General features: G+C 39.9%; 1 protein-coding gene across 4 annotated transcripts in view; it reads right to left on the minus strand.

Moving 5' to 3' along the window:
• The window catches only part of C1H1orf87 (chromosome 1 C1orf87 homolog), a 109,176-nt gene that overhangs the window by 73,694 nt on the left and 17,597 nt on the right, over positions 1-17,885 (minus strand). For all 4 annotated transcript variants that reach the window (XM_042248834.2, XM_042248830.2, XM_042248826.2 and 1 more), the window contains exons 3-6: positions 10,353-10,587; positions 6,518-6,658; positions 5,653-5,916; positions 2,035-2,150 (exon numbers count right to left, since the gene is read on the minus strand). In XM_042248834.2, the coding sequence (XP_042104768.1) occupies positions 2,035-2,150; positions 5,653-5,916; positions 6,518-6,658; positions 10,353-10,587 (756 nt within the window). The remainder of the gene's footprint in view (positions 1-2,034; positions 2,151-5,652; positions 5,917-6,517; positions 6,659-10,352; positions 10,588-17,885) is intronic.

Genomic DNA, 17,885 nt, shown 5'->3' on the forward strand with positions numbered 1-17,885 from the left:
CCTTTTTAATATAGTAGATATCCAAATGTTCTGCAAGTGAAATGATGCAAGCTCTTTGGATAATTGGAGGTGCCAATGACATTCCACAGATATTTATTGAGCATCTCCCATGTGCCAGGAACTATGCTAGAACTATGCTGGACACTGAGTTGGCCAGGAAAGACACTATTCCTCACCTCAAATGTCAAAGAAGTAATTATAAGCACAATGACTACTATAAAAAGAAAGGGCTATGAGGTTATACAGCAAAGAGATATAACCTAGTCTAGGGCTCAGGAAAGCCTTCCTGTCTAGGATTCATGAGACCCATATCTGCCAGTAAGTGGCCATTTATTCTGATGCATCATCTCCTACTTCTCAGGTTGCAAATCTCACTATCTGTACTATATGAAGTATGGCTGCTGATTATTAAATATTGCTAGGGATTTATGGTTCTCAGCAGGGAGGTTGCTCCAAGTGATAGTTGACTGGTGTACCCATATGGCAGCATCACTTTCTTTGGACTGTGAGCCCTTGAGGGAGACATTGAGCCTTGCCAATCTCTGAATTCACTGTGCTCAGCAAAGTGTGCCTGGCAAACAGCTGGCATTCAATGGATACATGTAGAATGAAGTAATGCAATCAAAAAGGGCACAGTGCACATTGTAGAAAGGAATCAAGTCTATCACTTGGTCCAAGAACAATTTTATAGGAAACCCTGCCTTTTTCCTAGAGTGAAGTGACATACTTCAATGCCATGGCTCTTAACCACTATGTCACATTATTTGGAACTAGAAAGGATGTCTTCTGGTAATAGTAATAGTAGTATTAGTTGCTCAGTTGTATTTGACTCTTTGCAACCCCATGGGCTGTAGCCTGCTAGGCTCCTCTGTCCATGGAATTCTCCCGGCAAGAATACTGGAGTGAGTAGCCCTTCCCTTCTCCAGGGGATCTTCCTGACCCAGGGATCTAACCTAGGTCTCCAGCATTGTAGGCAGGTTCTTTACCATCTGAACCTCCAGGGATAGTTTCAAAATAGTAACAAACCCTATCATGTACCATTTTTAAGAACTGTGCATTGACTAACTCAGTTCCTCTTACAAATCTATAAAGTGAAGGGAAATCTATCATTGTTTCCATTTAACAGCTGGAGGATGGAAGCACAGAGAGGGTAAGTGACCAGCCCAAGTTTACAGAGTCACTAATGGGCTGCTGCTGCTGCTGCTGCTGCTGCTGCTGCTGCTGCTGCGTCACTTCAGTTGTGTCCAACCCCAAAGATGGCAGCCCACCAGGCTTCCCCATCCCTGGGATTCTCCAGGCAAGAACACTGGAGTGGGTTGCCATTTCCTTCTCCAGTGCATGAAAGTGAAAAGTGAAAGGGAAGTCACTCAGTTGTGTCCGACTCTAGCGACCCCATGGACTGCAGCCTACCAGGCTCCTCTGTCCATGGGATTTTCCAGGCAAAAGTACTGGAGTGCGGTGCCATTGCCTTCTCCACACTAAGGGGCAGAAACAGAAATTGAGTCTAGGTTTCTGTCAATAGAAGTTATGCTCCTAACCACTGCATTTTGTCATTTTTCGTGGAGAATACAGACTATCATGCTTTACTGTGTCTCATCTCTAATGCTATTCCTCACATCCTATATTTATGTTGGGTTATTTCTTTCCTTTGAGATTATATGAAGGAATTACTGATTTCTGTACCTCAAACCTTTTTCTGCTAGTGCCTGTAACCCAGGAGTTCACTGTCTGAACATATTTCTGGAATCACACCATGTGGACAGGAACACTGCCTGGTACACACTCATTTATTATTTCATAATGAGGTTTTTCATTTTCACATGGCAATCTCATAAAAAAAAGATGCATTGTTGCAAATAACTATGTATGCATGCTTGCACAGGAGGGAAAAAAGAAAACTAAGCAAAAGGCAAAGCATTGGTAAAGCATAAAGTGATTTTGCACTGGGTGAAGTTTTCAAATGTATTACTTCCAAGATCCCTGCCAGCTCTTGAAGTCTATACACACTATGCCCATAAATAGGGAGAAAAGTACCTTTGATGGCTATTACTTTGAGTTTCCTTTACGTTGCTGTCCTCAACTCCTTTGTTTTGCTCTGTATCCTCTGAAGCTGCAACTTTTAAAAACCAGAGTAGCTTTTCATAATTCACCTGAAAATTAAATATCAAAGAGAACATCCTCATTTAATTTACACTTAGGGGAAAGAAGATACCTGCTGAGATAAAATGTTAGTTCAGTTCAGTCCAGTCGCTCAGTCAGTAGTGTCCGACTCTTTGCAACCCCATGAATTGCAGCACGCCAGGCCTCCCTGTCCATCACCAACTCCCGGAGTTCACCCAAACTCATGTGCATTGAGTCGGTGATGCCATCCAGCCATCTCATCCTCTGTCGTCCCCTTCTCCTCCTGCCCCCAATCCCTCCCAGCATCAGGGTCTTTTCCAATGAGTCAACTCTTCACATCAGGTGGCCAAAGTATTGGAGTTTCAGCTTTAGTATCATTCCTTCCAATGAACACCCACGACTGATCTCCTTTAGGATGGACTGGTTGGATCTCCTTGCAGTCCAAGGGACTCTCAAGAGTCTTCTCCAACACCACACTTCAAAAGCATCAATTCTTCAGCACTCAGCTTTCTTCACAGTCCAACTCCCACATCCATATATGACCTCTGGAAAAACCATAGCCTTGACTAGATGGACCTTTGTTGAGATAAAATGTATTTGGAAAAATTTTTAGCATTCAAAAATTTAAGAACAGATTTTAAAATATAGTAATTACTAGTGCTTTTTTTTTTTTTGACCAACAATTCCTTTTATTTTCCCTTCTGGACATATGGTAAAATGATACTTCCTGGTTGTTTTGTGGTTGAGTAGGGTGATGATCAGTTCTGGCCAGTGAGTTGAGAGCAGAAGTGACTTGCATTACTTCTGGGCTGAGGATTAAACTGCTAACATGAATGTTCCCCCGCCCCCCGGCCCAGATATCTCTTTATCCCCTCTGCCATCACATCCACTAATACTCCAGAGTGGTTGCTTCATCAGCCTGGATTTGGAGCTAAGATGATGATGTTACTGAGAAGAGCCTAGGCAGGACTCATTATGAAAAATAAGCTTTCGTTTTTTTAAGCCACTGAGACTTTGGGGCTCTTTGTTACAACAGCATGACCTAGCCTCTACCTTCTCTCTCTGTCTCACAAGTCTCATATATTTATTATATATACTATATACTTATATTTAGATATATTCAAAAGATAAAGTCAGATTACTTGGGGGCAAGGCTTTATTTACCTAAGTGAAAAACTTAAGACTTTCTTTTTTTTTTACATAGGAAAAGACTAAAAGGATGTCATCCATTTCCATTGGTTGACTGGATGATTATTCTAGGGACTCTGATGGGCAGACAACTCCAGGGTAGTGGGGGTGGGTAGCAGTGGGGAAGGGAAACCAGATAAGGTCCTGATAGAAACTGGGACTCAGGCTGGAGAATTGACTTGAATTGAAGATTCATAAAGGTTGCACTAATAGGTTGACATTGTATTGCTAAATACTTTTCATAAATATACAACTAATTCTATTTTTGCAGGTTAGGAGTGGGCAGGAGATAGAACCTACTAAACATTAAACATGAGGCCAGGTAATTTGCATTTATTATATTACTAAATCTTCACATTAGCCCTATGAGATTGGTTTTGGCCTGATTTTCCATCAACACATGCTCATTTATGATTTTTCCATTGCTATTGTTTCTTCCTATTTTACGATATTGTCTTCTCACTCCCAGAATTCTGTTACACTTGGACGATGCTGTGTATTCACTTACAGTGTGAACTTAGGAAGTGCAATGCTCAGAAAAAGAACCCTGGCCTTATCTTTGGGGAACCTTTATCTCTGCCCTGGGTCTGCCATTAATTCTCTCAGTTTCCTGAGCAAGTTCTTGATCTTCTGGGTTTCAGTTTCCTAATTAGTAAAATGATGGTAATAAGCCATATTTCAAAGATGCCTCCCATCTCTAAATCTCTAGGAACTGTCATGATACATCTTTATTAATTTCTCCATTCTAACCTCAAAGCTTATAGACTGAGCAGCTTGTAAACAGACCTGTTGCCTGTAACTATTCCAATGGTGTTAAGAGCAGACAATGAAAGCTGGGACAGGAAACCTTTTAAAGAGAAATTAAACAGGGCTAACCCCCCTGGTGGTACATGGTGGTATGGTCTTGCATGCTAGGCTTTAGCATTTTGTGAAGCAAGAACTTCCAGATATCCAAGCTGGGTTTAGAAAAGGAAGAGGAACTAGAGATCAAATTGCCAAAATTCACTGGATTATAGAGAAAGCAAGGAAATTTCAGAAAAACATCTATCTCTGTTTCATTGACTACGCTAAAGCCTTTGACTCTGTGGATCATGACAAACTGTGGAGAGAGAGCTCTTAGAGAGATGGGAATACCAGACTATCTTACCTGTCTCCTGAGAAACCTGTATGCGGGTCAAGAAGTTAGAACCCTGTATGGAACAACTGTTTCAAGATCAAGAAAGGAGTATGACAGGGCTGTCTGCTGCCACCCTGTTTGTTTAACCTATATGCTGAGCACATCATGAGAAATGCCAGACTGGATGAGTTACAAGATGGAATCAAGATAGGCAGGAGAAACATCGACAATCTCAGATATGCAGATAATACCACTCTTATGGCAGGAAGCAAAGAGGAACTAAAGAGCCTCTGGATGAGGGTGAAGGAGAAGAGTGAAAGAGCTAGCTTAAGACTAAATATTAGGGAAACAAACAAACAAACAAACAAAGATCATGGCATCCAGCCCCATTATTGCATGGGAAATAGAAGGGGAAAAAGTGGAAGTTGTGACAGATTTTCTCTTTTTGGGCTCCAAAATCACTGCAGACAGTGACTGAAGCCATGAAATCAGAATACGATTGCTTTCTGACAGGACAGTGATGACACCCCTAGACAGTGTGCTGAAAGCAGAGACGCTACTCTGCTGACAAAGGTCCATATACTCCAGGCTATAGGCTTCCCAGTGGTCATGTGCAGTTGTGAGAGCTGGACCATAAAGAAGGCAGAATGCCAAAGAATTGATGCCTTTGAACTGTGGTGTTGAGTTCCGGAAAGTCCCTTGGACAGCAAGGTGATCAAACCAGTCAATCTTAAGGGAGTTCAACCCTGAATTTTCACTGGAAGGACTGATGTTGAAGCTGAAGCTCCAGTATCAGGATCATCTGATGTGAACAGATGACTCATTGGAAAAGTCCCTGATGCTGGGAAAGATTGAGGGCAGAAGGAGAAGCAGATGAGATGGCTGGACTGCATTACTGATGCAATGAACATGAACTTGGGCCAACTCTGGGAGGTGGTGGGGGACAGGGAGGCCTGGTGTGCTGCAGTCCATGGGGTCACAAAGAGTCGGACATGACTGGGCAACTGAGCAACAACAACAAGAACAAAGCAGCTAAATCCATCTCCTATCTGGGTCTTATCTGACTAGAGATTTCTACATGTGACTATAAATAGGCTTTGTATCTTAGCGGTCAATGGCAAAGGTTATTTCCAAGAAAGAAACTTACCTTTTGATTCTATTACTCTGGTGGGTACGGCTCAAATAAACAAAGGGAACTCATACTGAAAGTAGCAAGATGGTCCTACCATTTCAGGAGAGGTCCCCCTAGAAAATCTCTGGCAAAGGATCTTGACTGTTGGCAACTGCAGAGGGACTTCAAGCCTTAAGAAGAGGTGGCTCAGCTGAGAGTGGAGAAGAAATCCTGAAGAGACAGGATCCAATATCTTCAGCTCTTTCTGAAGTTTGTCTAATAAGCCAGAACTCAAAGGAAGAGACTTGAGTTCTCTTCTGACCAGGGCAAGAAGGAAAGTGTCTTCTCTTGTCGTTTCACTTGGTCTCCGGCCAATATCCTGAAATGACAACAATGGCAACAGTGGCAACAAATTAACAGGGCTCTAAACCAAAGTGACTGAAGACCAGTGCAAGGAAGCAGAAGAGTACTTGAGTTGGTATTAGAGCCTCCACACTCAGGCCTTGTCCCGAATAGGAAGAATACTTATACTTGAAAGTAAGCATTCAATCTGGATGTATTCATTAGCTTATAATGTCTCAAGATCTTTTCCTTCAGGTGAAGAAAAGAAGCAAATCATTTCAGAGTACATACTCTGGTAGAAGGTTCCTTAAGGTATATCATTTGTCTTTTACAAAATACTTTTTTATTATATGAGAATTTAGAATGATAAACCTTAAAGACTGGGATCTGGGAGGAGGAAGAGGGAAGGAAGATGCAATGGTCAGGCGGAACATATGAGGTTTGCCTGTGGGCTCCCAGGGAAGCTGATGAGACATATCAGGTGTGGTACCTACCAGTCTATCTTAGACCATCAGGTGTGGTACCCACCAGTCTATCTTAGACCATCTTATTATTGTTCCACATCTAAATACACAGTCGACAAATAATACCCCTTCATCTACAATAGAAAACAGCTCAACAACTCCTACGATACACACCTTGGGTTGGTCAGAGCTGTTCCTTGCCATCTGTTCTAAGGACCAGTCTCTAAAGTTTCTCCTGGGGAGGCCATGGATATAGGACAGGGACTGGTCTCCAGTTGGCTGAGCGATACAGTAGACATTTGCCTGGTTGGAAACCTTAAAGAAGCAAAGATAAATGGTAGTAAGGATCAGAAGGGATGGGGAAGAGAAAGAGAAAAAAAAATGGAAAATATGAGTGAGCCAACTAATTCTTAAAACATATTCCCATTCAAAAGACTTCAAGCCCTGTGGTCATTGAGTCATTTAATCCTCCAAGAAGAAAGCTTATCTGAACATTAATTTCAGCATTATGCAGTTACAAGTTTGATAAATAAATGGGTAGTTAGACACATTTTCATTTGTGCATGATAAAAGGTGTCTGTGACAAAGAAAAAGCCTGCAAACACGTCTTTCATATGCAAACCAATCAACCCTAAATGCATGTCTCTAACCATCTCCCTTATCTAACTCACATGCCAACTCAATATTTCCCCTGTCCCAAATGAACCTAGGTCCACATATCAGACTGGGGATAGCCCCTCGACCCAAAGCCCACTCACTGCAGTTGCTCAAACCAGCCAGTTCTAATCTGTTTACCCTGCCCTCATTACCTTTCCCATGGAAACCCCAGTAAAGGCTGTGGCCTGTGCTTTTCCCTTACTCTTCTGCCTCCTGATTGACCTCGGTGCTTCCACATGTGGCCCTGCACAGTGTGGCATACCCGCTTTCCCTGGGAAATGTAAGTCACAAGTTCTTTCAAAGGCAGTTGTCTCTTCATCTGTCACCTCACCATACCTGATTAAAAGGAAATCCTGGGTACAAATTTAACCCCTTGGCGATATTTAATATCAGGTCATTGAAAGGAGACATTATGAGAGGGATTCACTGAAAACTGAGTGTCCATACTCATTTGATAGTTTATATTGAATAACCTATCAGTATAAATAGCAACCTGAAGGGTTTATAGTCATTAAACATTTTAAAGAAAAATCAAAAGGCTCTCTAGAGTGGGCTGAGTGAGCAGGAGTGGCAGAGTTCTAGAACAGGCAGTTGTGGAGGAAAAGCAAGACAAAACAAGCAAAGTGGCTTTGAAAGGAAAGTACTACCAATCAACCGTGATAATTATTAAAATTAAAGCACTAACACTTTCACTCTCATGCTGCCAGATGCAAAAAGCACACTTTAATTTTATTTTTGAAACTGTGCTACTGAGTTTGCCGCTAGTCACAGATTCTGTTTTATTTTCTGAGAGAAAGCAGAGCTGATACTTCTGAGAAACGGTGTAAACAGCATATATGTATTTTCAAAAATGTATAAGGAGAGAATTTAAGAGACAAAAGATCCTAGGGCTGGCAGTGAGAAGAGCCAGGCTCTGTCTGTGAGATCTTGAAACATCATTTAAGTTCTCTGGGCCTCTTATTATTCATTTGTGAAATGAGAGTTTGTATTTGCTGATTTATAAGATATCTTACTATTGCTTCTCTTAACATTTTCAGCTTTACTTACCTCCTCCTAATGTTATCTTTGAGTTTACCTGTAATTTAGAACAGAGTTTCACACTTGCCTGTCCTTAACCTACGTTTACTTTTGTTTTAGAGCAAATCCAGCCAGTGCAGACTGCCTGCTACATCCCAGATAGGAAGGCTTATTTTTTTGTCTAAATATAAAGAATAAGAATCTAGAAGGAGCTCTGATTGGCTTACTTCTTTCACTGTGGCAGGATCCCACTTACCACTTAGTCAAGGCGGTAATGACCGTCTCTATACCAGGCAGCCGTGGCTGCCACCTGGTCAGCCGGAATCCTACACTCGGCACACAGAACCAATTAGTCAGGCCCCACACTTCCCATGAGGTCTTGCTGTGTTTGCTCGGTGGGTGTTAGCCCTGCTGAGCCTCCCTTAAGAAACCTCTTGAATCCTGGGAGGGGAGGGACAAATTGTCTCCTTCTGGCACTGCAGAGCTAGTAAAGAATCCAGACCATGGAGGTCCAAGAACAGCTTACCCAGTGAACACTCTGCCTGTTACAGTGGCTAACGCAGACATTGTATCCCAAATGGGTAGAAAGAGGGTCAAACAAACTTTCATTTATATGAGAAAAACTAGAAATGACTTAAATGCCCATCAGTAGGGCTTACATGAGACATGTTATATCCATAGAAATGGATGAATATAGTTTGGGGATTAAGGCCCTAGAATCTGGACCTCAGCTGTGGCTCTGCCACTTCTCAGCTTTATGACCTGGGCAAAGACTTGATTTCTTTGTTTTTCAGTTCCTTCGTCTATGATCTGAAGATAATAAAAGTTCCTACCTCACTGAGTGCTTGGAGTAGTAAGTTAGTTAATATATGTAAAGAGCTTAGAATAGTGCCTCTGGGTATGTGTTAGTCACTCAGTCGTGTCTGACTCTTTGTGACCCCATGGACTGTAGCCCATTCCTCTGTCCATGGAATTCTCCAAGCAAGAATACTGGAGTGGGTTGCCATTCCCTTCTCCAGGGGATCTTCCTGACCCAGGAATTGAACTTGGATCTTCTGCACTGAGGGCAGACTCCTTACTGTCTGAGTCACCAGGGAAGCTAGAATAGTGCCTGGCACATAGCAAATTCTATCTAAGTGTTACTTCTGAGTATGACTCTTACAGGGACATTAAACATAATGCTTAGGATGAATTTTTTGAAGCTGGGGGAGAATTCTTGATATGAAGTGAATAGACCAGGATGATAAAGAACATAAATGTGATGATTCATATTTGGTATCTATGTATGAAAAAAGATGAGAAAGAAATAAACTATTATTTTTCTTTGCATTTTATTTTTCTTATTTATATTCTCCTTCCATTTTCCAAAATTTCTATATGAGTATATAATATGTTATAGTTAGAAGGATCAATAAAAATTTTAGGAGAAAAATGTGAAGTCCCCAGTGTTTGAGACCTTGCAGATCATGGTCTGAGGTCCATTGGTGAACTGGTAGCCACTCCATATTATAATTTTTGCAGAGTTCTAATGAATAAAAGATCACAAATCCACAGGCTTTTATATTCTCATGACTGAAAACTAGTGAGCATCTGAGTGATTTAGAAAGGGCTATTAAAATCATAAACTAAAGATAGTTATGTTAGAGTTTACTGCAGACTTTAATTCAATATTCTACTAAAACATCCGATTGTCACTTCATTCTTGGCGGTGCTGCAAAACTCCTCCTCTATATATTTGTTTAATTGCAATTTCAGCAATTTTTTGAAATGGTACTTTGTTACCAATGGATCATTAGTTGGTCTTAATTGAGTCCAGTTTTCTATTGCTGCTACTCTTGCTTTTTAATTACAAATTAATAATCATTTAGAGTCATTATTTTCAAGTTAATCTGTTGTGGATTGTTTGGTTGATTCTTAGCAGAGGACAGTGATAATTATCAACATTTCTGTCAAGATAGTTTAGGGCTGATAATTTTTTGACATCTAGACATGGTTTCATTGGATTTTGAAAATAAATAATCTTTTCCTATAACGTTAAAGCAGACATACCCTCCTCCTCTAACACACCCCAAATTTGCACAAGTGATGATGTATCACTGGATAACTATCATTTAGTGACAGAGTAGGTTGACCAATTCAGTTAGCGGTCAGTGAAGATGCAATATACAGAATGACCTCAAAATTCATTTTCAGTTTTAAAAAATGATTTTGATTCTATTTGACGCAAAATGTATTAATTACCATTAGGACAAGCATGTGTTGATGTGAGTCTGTTTCCAACCCAACTGAATTTCCTAGCCAATTACCAAGAAAAGTTGAGGCATTTGTTACTCACTTTGCCATCCAGAAGTCTACAACTGAATGTTCCTGTTAGGAGTTTCCCATTGTCCTCTCGTTTCCGGTTGTTCTCTTGGTGCTTGTTCTCTTTCACATCATCTGGGTCGTGATTGATTTGATGATCTGTGGGATCAGTCGGAGCTGGTGGGTCTCCACCGATCTGCTTTGCATCACCGGTCACTGATTTCTGGAGCACTGTTTGAGTTTCTGCTTTCAAGTTCTGGTTCTCCTTGCTGCAAAGAAACAAGTTTTGTACTTTGTTACTCAGGGCACACTCCACCTGCACTAAGCTGGCATAACAAAAGGCAGGTGTTAGTCTGGTGGTGGGAATACTGGTAACTTAGCATGACTGAATGAAGAAGTAAACGTTAGTTATTTGTCTAGGGATCATTTGCCGCAGAGAAACCATGTTATTTTCTCAGGTTTTACAGCTTCCTTACAATCTATCCATCTGCTCTAACAGCCTTACTGCAAGAAATGGCAGTTTCAAAGATGAACCCTAAAGTTTATTACTTATCTTTCTTCCTTAAATGTCTAACAGGTATTTTCAGTGTTTACAACTAGAAAAAGAAGAAAGTCAAGGCATTTTTCCAGCTCCAGGTCTGCTCTGTGTCTCTCCTTAATTGTCTTGCTGTAAGCCTTCTTTTTCTCTCAGTAGTCCTCCATTTAATTTTAATATTAAATAGAGGGGAAAAATTGTAGGAATGACTCAAAGAAATTTATATAAAACAACAAATCTACAAATTATGCAACTTTGCTTAATAACTAAAAGATATGCTGCTTCTGCCGCTGCTAAGTCACCTTAGTCGTATCTGACTCTGTGCGACCCCATGGACAGCAGCCCACCAGGCTCCCTCGTCCCTGGGATTCTCCAGGCAAGAACAATGGAGTGGGTTGCCATTTCCTTCTCCAATGCATGAAAGTGAAAAGTCAAAGTGAAATCACTCAGTCATGTCCGACGCTTGGCGACCCCATGGACTGCAGCCCACCAGGTTCCTCTGGCCATGGAATTTTCCAGGCAAGAGTACTGGAGTGGGGTGCCATTGCCTTCTCCGACTAAAAGACATAAGTCACAACAATTACATGGTATTGTTTTAAATATAGAAAACTTCTTTGGAAATAACAAATACAAATGCTCATGGTCTCATAAGTAAATAGAATTCTTATAGTGAGTGACCAGACTAAACATATTGAAGAGTCAAGAAGCTAAAATTTTTGACCTAGTAAATAAATTTTTAATAATTTATTTTAGTAAAAAATCTAGAAAAAGAGAAATTTTAAACTATTTGTTAATAGATGGATGTGTTGAGTGTTTCACTCTATGTTCCTATGAGATAATGTATGGTGCTATTAAAATAGTTACAAATAATTTTAATGAAAAAATGTCTTATTATACAAATAAATGAAAAATATAATTATCTCAACTATATAAACTCATGTATAAACACATGTGTCTCTGTGTGAGAGTGCATAATATACGTAGAAGGAAAAATGTCAGAAGTAAACAGTAAGTGCCTCCTAACAGCAGTCAGGATATCACATGATACTATGTGTAGTGCGCTGTTTTCAGTCATTCAGTCGTGTTCAACTCTTTGTGACCCCGGACCGTAGTCCACCAGGCTCCTCGTTCCATGGAGGTCTCCAGGCAAGAACACTGGAATAGGTAGCCATTCCCTTCTCCAGGGGATTTTCTTGACCCAGGGATTGAACCAGCATCTCCTGCATTGGCAGGTGGATTCTTTACCACTGAACTTCTTGGGAAGCCCACATTACACTATATTATATACTATACTATACACCATATTATACTATAGAATAAAACTATTATTCTAAATTTCTGACATGAGGAAATATTATTTTATTATCAAGAAAAATAAACTTAAAAATAGCTATGCATTATGCCTAGAAGGTTGTATAAATTTTAGCTGTTATTATTGATGCAGTGGAAAGGACCCATTTTAAAGCATGTTATGTAATCTGAGCGTAAAACAATTGCTACAACACTTGTTGATTTGACTAAGGCCAAGATTGGCATATGTACATTTTTTACATTACCTCTCTCAGTCATGGCAGCATGAGACGCAAAGGAGGCTTAGGAAAGAGCTGAGCGGAACACCTACGTTTACAGAGTGAAGAGCCCTGAAAGGAGACTTGGAAGAAATTCTAAGTAAGGCAGAAGAAAAACTAGAAGAGTGCGGTCTTAGCAACAAAGCGAAGAGAATGTTTCCAGAGAGCTGGCATAATCAGCACCTCACACGCTGTTGAGAAAAGTGAGTTCTAAAAAGTGTCCACTGAGTTAAGCCCTAAGGACGTCATCAGGACACCTGACAGGAGGAATTTCCTGAGGCAATAGAGGCGGATGCTAGACTGAAGTGGGCTGACGAAAGAGGAGGGATCAGAAACTAAACGCAAACGCAGGAAGTGAAGAACTGTGGCTTCAGGAGAGGAGAGAAATCGGGTGACTGGAGTACAATGCTGGTTTCAGATAGGGCTTGTTATTGTCATGTTTGTCTCCAAAATATACAAATAGCTCATACAACTCGACAACAACAAAAATAAATAAGCCAATCAAAAAATGGGTAGAGGACCTTAATAGATATTCCTCCAAAGAAGACATATGATAGTCAAATAGGCACATGAAAAGATGCTCAACCTTGCTCTTTCTTAGAGAAATGCAAATCAAAAGTACAATGAGATACCACCTCACACCTATGAGAATGGTCATCATTAAAAAATAATCTCAAGTAACAAATGCTGGAGAGGGTGTGTAGAAAAGGGAAACCTCTTACACTGTTTTTGTGGGGATGCAAACTGATACAGTCCCTATGGAAAACATTGTGGAGGCTTCTTGAAAAACTAAACATAGAGTTACCATATGACAGAGCAATTCTACTCCCAGGCATGTACCTGGAGAGAACTGTAATTTAAGAGTATACGTGCACCCCTAGTTTATAGCAGCAGTATTCATAATAGCCAAAACATGGAAACAAACCAGATGTCCATTGACAGAGGAACGGATAAAGATGTGGTATATATACATATACTATGGAATCCTACTCAGACTTAAGAAAGAGTAAAATAATGCCATTTGCGACACGTGGATACAAGTAGAAATTATCATAAGTGGAGTAAGTCAGGCAGAGAGAACAAATACCATATGATATCACTTATACGAGGAATCTAAAATATGGTACAAACGAGCTTATCTACAAAACAGAAATAGACATAGAGGTCAGACTTATGGCTACTAGTGGGGAGGAGGGTAAAGGAGGGAAGGACTGGGAGTTTGGGATTAGCAGATGTAAACTATTATATATAGAAAGAATAAGCAACAAGATCCTACAATATAGCACAGAGAACTGTATTTAACATCCTGTGATAAACCATTATGGAAAAGAACAGAAAATAATGGAAAATACATTAAAAAACATGTCTATATTATATAGCTGAGTCATTTCTCTAGACAGCAGAGATTGGTGCAACATTACAAATCAATTATACTCCAATAAAAAATAAAATTAAATAAACGAAACTAAAGACAGTAGGGTCTTTAACGCATTTAAATGAAGAGCCAACTGACCAAAGAAAAGGAGAGGATATCATTGATGACGTAAGATGAACCCTGGGAAAATGAGATGGAATGTCACTGAGAAGACACAGATAGAAATGAAACCTCAGGGTCAGGTGGCAGGAAGATGGGTGAGGATGTAGGCAAATTTTAACATTTGGTGACAGGAGGCTGACCAAATTGCTGACTGCTTAAATTTTCTCTCTGACAAACAAGGTATGACTGACTACCTGTTGGGTCTCAAGAAAGGAAACGTTGGGGTAGGAGGTCTGAATTTAAGGGCATATGGCTTGAAATAGGTGCTATAAAGATAGCTGATCAGACAAGGAAGGAGGGTTGGCTGGACACAATCGAGTGGTCACTCAAAGGCTGGAGGCCATGGATTTTGCAGCACCAGCTGGAGAGGATGCATGCTCCGCAGTCCTCGTGGAGATGCAAGGAAGGCAGACAGTGAGCTTCATCCAGGGCTGGAGATTGTCAGATGGGTGTAGTTGGACGACAACAGAGCAAAATGGGAATGTTGGGGGAGTGTATATTTAATCATAGTTCTTCAGTGAGAGAAGACATATAATATACAGTCTCTGATCTTAAGAAATTTAATTTCATTTGGCTATCCAAAAATATAGGAATAATAAAGTTAACAACTGATATTAATGTGTTTCTAGAAGTCAGGATAGTGGTTATCTTTGCAGGGAGGTATGAAGTTCAGAAGGGAACATCAGAGGTGTTTCTAGGAACGTGGCACCAATTCGTTTCTTGATCTGGATGTCTGTTGCAAGGCTATTTCATGTTTGTGAAAATTCAGTGAGTGAGTGGTATACTTATGATGTGTACTTTATGTATTATATAGGTATATTTCTACAAAGTGTTAAAGGAAATTGGCATAAGATTTACATAAATAATATGAAAGATACCTAAGTGAACTAAACTGAAAGTCACTCAGTTGTGCCCACCTCTTTGTGACTCCATGGACCATACAGTCCATGGAATTCTCTAGGCTAGAATCCTGGAGTGGGTAGCCTTTCCCTTCTCCAGGGGATCTTCCCAACCCAGGGATCGAACCCAGGTCTCCCACATTGCAGGCGGATTCTTTACCAGCTGAGCCATAAGGGAAGACCACAAGAAATATACCTAATTGGTATATAAATAAATGTCAATAGAATGTTACAAATAATCAGTGCTATTTGAAGTTCTTAAGAAAAATAAGTAATTATACTTTTCAGGGGTTTCAAAAATAACAGTATTACTGTGTAAGTATATGACAGCCACATTATAGCCATTTACAAACATTCATTTATTTAATCTTTAGATCAGCCCTATAGGTAGGTGCTCATATTATTCTCATTTTAGGATGAACAATTTAGGTTCAGAGGGTTTATATCATTGTCTAATTCTACCTGGCTTTGCAAAGTTACAGCCAGGATTTAAATCTAAATCTTCCTGGTTGCACCTTGATTGTTCCAGGTGCCAGTAGAGTCAGGAAAAAAGTCTGTGGAAGTTAGGGAGTATATGAGAAACAGAAATTAGAGAAGGCACCGAGCAGGAAGCGCAGGATTTAAAAGCAAAAATGGTAATGGGGCAAACAGTTAACTCTTCTGGATGAAGGCAAGGAGGGTTGAATCATTTTTGCTTTCATGACCTTTAAAATCCTTTTGTGGGCAGTCTTAGGATAAAATTGCCTGAGAACTATGAAATGTAACTGCCTGTCTGTTAAAACAGCCATAGTGTATGTAAAATTAAAAATAATCTGTTAAATCTGTTTAAAGTAAAAGCTGCTTTAAAAAAAACAACAACATGCATAACACTTTCAATTTATCATGAAAAAGACTCCCCAGCTGAGAAATGGCATGTGTCTGCTGTTAGCACAATTTGTCAACACGCGTTGGTTGTTATGTTGTTCACAAACTCACGGTTCTTTCTTCTAGGCTTGTGTGCTATCTACCTGCACTGTTGAAAATAGAAATTTGCCATTTCAGAAAAAGGAAAAAAAAAAAATGCTATCAATACTATCTTGGAAACAAGACACTGCTAACTTCCTCATATGTACTTCTAACCTCAGCTGGTGCTCTCAGGGGCGCTGTGAAGAGTTTAGTGTCATCTGGGAACTACAGCAATTAGGGAGAATGACAGTATGGCTGGATGATAAATAAATGAGGAGAAAATTGTCCAATTGTTCCCTTTCACGTTGGGCTTTTCCTGCAAACCAGTCTTTTATTAGAGCTCAGAGTCTCAGAATTAGACTTTAGTGCTACCCTCTATTAGAGCTCAGACTCTCAGGATTAGAAAGAAACATGGCAAGGGTATCTAGCAGCATCCTCTGCCCAAAGCAATGTACAGATCCCACACTGGCCCCACCTCCCCTGCAACTCCATCTCACCAGATCTCACATTTGATTTGGATTACACCCCTGCTGAGAACATCAAATCGCAAATGGAGGACCCAGGGGGCTCAGCAAAAAGGTCACCAGATGCCACGTTAAAGGTCTGCCAGCATTGGCAGAGACTCAGTGCTGCCAGTTTCCAACTGAGTACCATCTAACAGGCCTCCAGCCCTCTGGAGGAGACAGCCCAGAGTGTGCCAACATAGTGAATGGGGATCTAATTTCAGTAAATGAAAGCATGTTCTTATTTGGAAGTAATAACAGATAATCGTCACAACCAGACTTTTCTCTTTTAAAAAGACAACAACAAAATAAAAAATAAAATGCGACTGGGGAGGGGAGTGCGCTGAAAATCTCACTAAACTTCATGGGGAAGCTGAAATGTAAAGCTAGTGCTGACTTAGAAGATGTTGTTGTAATGGAGTGTGAGGGTTTTTTTGACTCTTTAATGCCATGGAGCCATCCATATGTAATCATCATTGATGTTTAGTCTTCAGAAAGATTTTTAAAGTACATTAATTCCTGACCAATGCCCAAATCCTTTCTTCATCTTTTAATTATGCTAGCTAACATGCCCTAAATTCTTATTTCTATGTGTCAGCCACTGTGTATAAATTCACATACATTTTTCATGTTTTACTAATAATCCTGAAAGGTAGGTGTTATGGTCATCATTGTACAGATGTGAAAACGAATCACAAGAGAAGTTAAGTAAATTGCTCATTGATAAACGGATAATAGGTAGAGATCTAGAATCAGACCCAGGTCTGCATGCCTCCAAAGTGTGTACTCCTTCCTTCACATCTCGCCTCAATTTCACACCCATAATAAATAAACTGGCTACTGCTAAACAACAGAATGTTGATTCTCTTTTAAAATGTTAATAAAAATTTGTCCATTTCTTCCACGTTGTCCATTTTATTGACATATAATTGCTGACAGTAGTCTCTTATGGTCCTTTGTATTTCTGTGTTGTCTGTTGCGATCTCTCCATTTTCATTTCTAATTTTATTGATTTGATTTTTCTCTCTTTGTTTCCTGATGAGTCTGGCTAATGGTTTGTCAATTTTATTTATCCTTTCAAAGAACCAGCTTTTGGCTTTGTTGGGTTTTGCTATGGTCTCTTTTGTTTCTTTTGCATTTATTTCTGCCCTAATTTTTAAGATTTCGTTCCTTCTACTAACTCTGGGGTTCTCCATTTCTTCCTTTTCTAGTTGCTTTAGGTGTAGAGTTAGGTTATTTATTTGACTTTTTCTTGTTTCTTGAGGTATGCCTGTATTGCTATGAACTTTCCTCTTAGCACTGCTTTTATTGTGTCCCACAGGTTTTGGGTTGTTGTGTTTTCATTTTCATTTGTTCCTATGCATATTTTGATTTCTTTTTTTATTTCTTCTGTGATTTGTTGGTTATTCAGAAGTGTGTTGTTCAGCCTCCATATGTTGGAATTTTTAATAGTTTTTCTCCTGTAATTGAGATCTAATCTTAGTGCATTATGGTCAGAAAAGATGCTTGGAATGATTTCGATTTTTTGAATTTATCAAGGTTAGATTTATGGCCCAGGATGTGATCTATCCTGGAAAAGG

Source organism: Ovis aries, chromosome 1, assembly GCF_016772045.2.
Source record: "Ovis aries strain OAR_USU_Benz2616 breed Rambouillet chromosome 1, ARS-UI_Ramb_v3.0, whole genome shotgun sequence".
Classification (NCBI taxonomy): domain Eukaryota; kingdom Metazoa; phylum Chordata; class Mammalia; order Artiodactyla; family Bovidae; genus Ovis; species Ovis aries.